Source organism: Ylistrum balloti, unplaced genomic scaffold, assembly GCF_031769215.1.
Source record: "Ylistrum balloti isolate Yb309-2 unplaced genomic scaffold, AGI_CSIRO_Ybal_v1 Utg370932, whole genome shotgun sequence".
Taxonomy (NCBI): Eukaryota; Metazoa; Mollusca; class Bivalvia; order Pectinida; family Pectinidae; genus Ylistrum; species Ylistrum balloti.
In genome coordinates this window covers 43,209-48,417 of record NW_026782527.1, presented here as the reverse complement: position 1 = coordinate 48,417, position 5,209 = coordinate 43,209, and the positions used below count along the sequence as shown (strand labels likewise).

Below are 5,209 nucleotides of genomic sequence, written 5' to 3'. Positions count from 1 at the left end.
TAAGATAAACATGTTATTAATCCATTGTACTAAAGATCTGTTTTAAAATTTAAGAATCATTTCCTAATATTTTAATCAATATTAAAGAAAAAAAATGAAGAAAATCTTAATTTAAAAAAACTATCAATATTTAGACCTGTTTGTAAACAGTACATGTATATATAATAAACATTTATAGGCATATATCAAAATGATATATGTTTACACCTTGTTCACTTAGAAATACGCCTCAGGCGAAATGACTTGTCTGGCCTTTAGCATGCGGTTAATCTAAAGCATTGCATTTTCCAGTAACAGACAGCATATCGCATTTGTAGACTATACGGAGCAATTTGACAGCGATATACATATACGGCTAAATATTGGAATATATTGAAGACATGCTGAGATTGATATTTGTGTCGATGGTTCTTGAAGGGGTATGGGGAGCCACAGTACCGCCGCCTACACCAACTTTATCCCTAAGGAGGCAGTTAGATCCGGCAAACCTGGACAGTAAGTACATTTTTGGCGTGTCACAATTTGATTCTTATGCTTATCGAAAGTTTTCGGGATACCATGTAATTGCTGTATTCTCTTCCGTCCGTCTTTCCGTTTGTACTTTTCATGTACAGATCACAACTTTGCTCACAGATGAATGAGGATTGTGTAATTAGATGTGCAGATCATTTACAATAAAAGCTGTAAAAGTCAAGGCCCACAATCCCTTAATTACAGAGTTAATGCCCTTTGTTTTAATATAATGTCCGGAGCATACCTTTGCCTGCATTTATATTAGGATAATTAAACCTTGTGTATGCATTGGTCTTACTCAGACGATGTAGAGTTTACTAAAGTTGAGACCCACAACTCCTTCATTACAGAGTTACTGTCCTTTGGTAAAATTACATGTCTGAAGCATATCTGCATTTTGAATTAATGCCGATGAAACACACAACTTATGAAAGTGCAATTTAGGTACATTGTTCGAAAACAATTTCAAAGTCTCGATTGTCCCCTACAAAATTTGTTACACGAAAAGATTAATAAAAACACATACTTGTAACAAAAAGTAATTATACATGTAGCTGACATGTGGCAGTGAAATATACCATTACTTTATTAGATCAAGCATAGGTAAGTGTCAGACATAAATGAATTTATGTTACATGTTGAACATCATTATTTCCTCGTCTAAACTCGCCGTTTAAGATGTTTTACAGATATGTGTCATTTACAAAATCAAAAACAAATTTTACAAAAACAATGAAAACATTGTAATCTGGAACCATTCATTAGTTCTAAATATACTTCTGTTGTTCTTGTTTGTTTTGGAAGGTGAACATAAATATATCAATTATTGATGTGTCAGTACTTCGTTTTGCATATACATTTGTTTAAGCTTTAAACAGACAAGTTCGGAAGGCTTTGCTAGCCAAAGTGACCAGTGAACTGGAGTCCAGTAAGACGTTCATGGCGAATCTGCAGCCACAGCTGACCGTTTGTCAGACCAAGGTGAACGACTCGCTAGGCCATTGCCTCCAGTGTGTTGACAACGCCTGTCAAGAGAAGTGAGTCCATGTACCGGATGTAGAACAATGAAAAATGCACGTGTCAACCTGTCAGAAATCCCGGATTAATGTTGCCCGTCATCGCTTTTTATTTTGCAAATTTTTATTTCGGAAAATGTGTTTACTGTTGTCCATTAACGAAGTAATTTTTAATTTCTTTTCCACTGTCTTCACTCCTAACAAAATGATATATCGCATGAAGTAAAAAGTTGGTATAGGATGTTTCAATAACTTGTATCAAAGGTACCCTCACACCGTAAAAATGATTCAAGGGAAACATATTGTTGTCTTCTGTCACAGTTTTAAACGTTTGTATGATAAAAGTTAGAGAGTCCATCAAACAAGACACCAAATAGTCATACTTCAATACTGATTGTGCTATATAGACATTTATATATATATAATGATTATATAAACATGCTATATGGAAGCTGGATTGGATGTCAGAATACATCTTCTTTTTCATAATGACAAATTCCTATTCGACTTCCGTATATAATAGGTCTCCTGATAGCACCCGGTGACTACTTCACTGAACGACATACAGGAGACCCATCACATACTGTCCACAGAATGAGGATAGGTTTTCTTCCCCAACATATCATTACAGACTGTCAGTTTCTCAGCTTCCCGAGAAACACAAACTGCAAAGGTAACAAAGCGTCGAATCAGGCACCTGAGAACTTTACCTGAGGTTACGATGGCCAACGCTCTACCTGCTTAGGGTACCAGGGTCCTTAGGTTTCAAGATATTACGGGACATCATATACTCATATTATATAAAGAATATTGCTTTATGTCTACTTCAATGTGTTTTATAGGTTCAAACAGTGCCAGTCATTAACGTTTAACATGCACTCTCCTGGTGGAATGTCAGTGTCAAGCAACAGCATAAACGGACAAAGTCAGGTGACCGTCTGCGCCTTGACCGGAAGTCAGTTTACACGCACGTGCTCGACGATCATGAACCCTGAAGGTTTCATGGTCAATTCTATATCTCAAATCGGTAACGACCTCCGAATAAACCTTGGGCGGGTGTACGGTGATCTCGGAAACACTGTTGTTGGGAACTTCGTTGGAGGCCTGACGAACGTTGCCAACAACGTTGTCCGAAATATGACGAATGCGGAAAAAGCACAACTGCAACAGACTATGTCACATCTGAGTCAGTCCCTTTCTACCATGGGGCATCATATCGGCCAGAGCGTGCAACAATCCATGGGCCAAATGCACCAGCAATTGAGTAACTTTGGGAGTTCGATGGCACAATGGGGACAAAACTTTGGCCAACAACTCTCACAGTCTCTTTCACACATGTTTGGTAAGTTGACATCTACCTTCAATTGACCAATGGTCATGTACAACGCAGGTCATTTATTGCCTTATCGATTAAAAAGTCATTGAGACGAGTTTTTTTTTCTTTCTTTCCTTTTCTCTCGGTAGCTATGATCGCTAATGCGCTGATCTACAGTTAACTTTCCCGTAAAACAGATGATGTTGTTGGGTTTCCTGTAGGCTTTCATCCAACATCCAAAACATCGATCGTTTTGAAGAGCTCATGTTGATTATTGAACTCAGAAACAACGCGATATATAGGTTTTATCTCATCAGAAAATTTGGTCCACCGTGCTTTTTCATGTTATATCAGTCCACCTGACTTTCATGATGACTATAAATGCCTCTTAAGATCAGTTTTAATGCTTGATTAGACGTTTTAAGGTATTTTAGCATTTCAAGAAATTCAAATGGTTTTTAAAAAGTGAATATATTCTTTTTTGTGTATCCTATATGTTATTGTGCAATAATTATAAATGTAATGATTTATTTCAAATATTGGCATTAACATATAACAATGTTAGTTTGTTTGATAAGTATGAAAGCCAATAGATTGTCCTACGCTTCAAAAACGGATATGTTACCGATTTGTCCAGTAGACATTCACAGCTGTTATGAATGCCATTGTTAATTTTGTTAAATGGTAGATATATATAAAATTGTGATTATGATGTTGTAAATACATACAGATGGGACGTTGTTGGGGAAGAGACGGAGAAGGGCAGCTCAGGAATGCACCTTCCTGTTTGGTGATCTATATCAGAACTGTGCAAGTCTGACGTCACAGTGCTCATCGTGTCCTAGCAACCGACAGGACACCATGGAAGCAGGTTAAGTACCCAGTTAAAAACTTACATGTATTTATATATATATATTCAATGTCGCCCTTTCAGGATAAAGGAACGGTAAAATGATTATTAAGATGTAAAGTTCTTCTGGGCTGAACGACTGAAAGGACGAAAATTAAGGACGAACAATGAAATGGCTCGAATCAGGCAATGCAGCATATTGGTATGCTAGTTTGGTATATTTGTTTATTGTTGAATGAACATATTCTTAGCCATTCTTTTATAAAACTGTGGCAGACTGATTGACATAGAGGAAGGGGAGTAACTCTGTCTTGGCTACTATCTCAGCTATATTCAATACCTAGATTTCCTTATAATCTTACTCGCTCACCCCATTTTAATTGAACAAAATTGCAGTTTGTGGGAAGGATCTCGTGGATAAGGTCCAGGCCGTAGAGAAATCCATGGACGAAATGAGCCAGATCTACGAGGAAGTCATTAACGCAAAAAACATCATCACCATGGTAACGATAAAAATAAAAAAAAAAAAAAAACATACATTTTTCATTCTACCTTATACAAATATAACTGGGGTCACCAAAAAGATTTTATTTGAAAATAAGTAAATGATTTTTATTAATCAAATCTCAAATGTTTCTGGAATTTTCCTTGAATGACGGCGAAATGTTTGGTGAAGATTAGTTGGATATTTTGTGCAATTATCCTAGTTAGAAACAAGAAGAACACAGTTCAGATTTCTCAGTTCTTGCCGTATTTTCTTTTTCTGTCTTTGTTTCAAAAATTAAGATGTGCCAGCATTAGAACATCTGTAAAGAATCTTATATAAACTTAAACTTAGTTGCGTTATGTGGGAAATGGGAATCTGTATTTAAGTTTCTGAACTATTTACTACATGTAAATATATGTCACTAAATAGGCTATTTATATTTTAACACATTTTATAAATAATTGTACATATGTATTTTGTTTTTTCCCATAGGTTGAATTCGATAACACTGTGATTGATCCAACAATGGCGTCTTACGGTAACGTAAAAATAATTGCAAACATCAGAGGGGTTCCGACTGTGTTTCCGATGAGTTCCGTCCTAAAGCTGCACGATCTAGCAGCTTCCGGTACTCCCATTGCGCAACAAGTCTGGAAGGAATGGGCTGTTCGAATGACAACACCATGATTTCATAAAGCGGAAGCACAAACAGTCTAATTCTATGTCCCTAGTTCTTGTTACTTTACTTTTCCATGATTCATCGTCAAAATTCGAAGTTTGTCTTGATAAAGATATTCAACCTGTCTCTGAAAGACTGCTTGTTTCAATTAAAACCTTTCTGGTCTGTATATATATATATAGGTCTTCTTTTATGGGCGTCTATATTTAAAATGGACATTTATTGTGACAAACCTCTCCGTGCAATTTGATTTTTTCTAAATTAAACTGCATCTTTAAAATAATGTAACTGTCAATTATGAAACTGGAAAAAACAAAAACAAAAAAAAAAAAAAAAAAAAAACCCTGAA

At 35.9% G+C, this 5,209-nt stretch overlaps 1 protein-coding gene across 1 annotated transcript; it reads left to right on the top strand.

Annotated features, from left to right (window-relative positions):
* The first annotated feature begins 380 nt into the window (after positions 1 to 380).
* Positions 381 to 4,986, top strand: LOC132559561 (uncharacterized). The gene is made up of 6 exons (XM_060224191.1): positions 381 to 495; positions 1,382 to 1,550; positions 2,372 to 2,871; positions 3,575 to 3,715; positions 4,091 to 4,197; positions 4,674 to 4,986. The coding sequence occupies exons 1-6, from the start codon at positions 381 to 383 to the stop codon at positions 4,866 to 4,868; spliced, it is 1,227 nt and encodes a 408-aa protein (XP_060080174.1). The 3' UTR covers positions 4,869 to 4,986.
* The last annotated feature ends 223 nt before the right edge of the window (positions 4,987 to 5,209 follow it).

What these genes read in the sequence shown, in the direction of transcription:
- LOC132559561 (XM_060224191.1), top strand. Translation starts at nt 381, where the DNA reads ATGCTGAGATTGATATTTGTGTCGATGGTTCTTGAAGGGGTATGGGGA. An exon ending in ACAGGACACCATGGAAGCAG is followed by an intron (nt 3,716 to 4,090) that starts GTTAAGTACCCA and finishes ACAAAATTGCAG; the next exon opens with TTTGTGGGAAGGATCTCGTG. An exon ending in CAAAAAACATCATCACCATG is followed by an intron (nt 4,198 to 4,673) that starts GTAACGATAAAA and finishes TTTTTCCCATAG; the next exon opens with GTTGAATTCGATAACACTGT.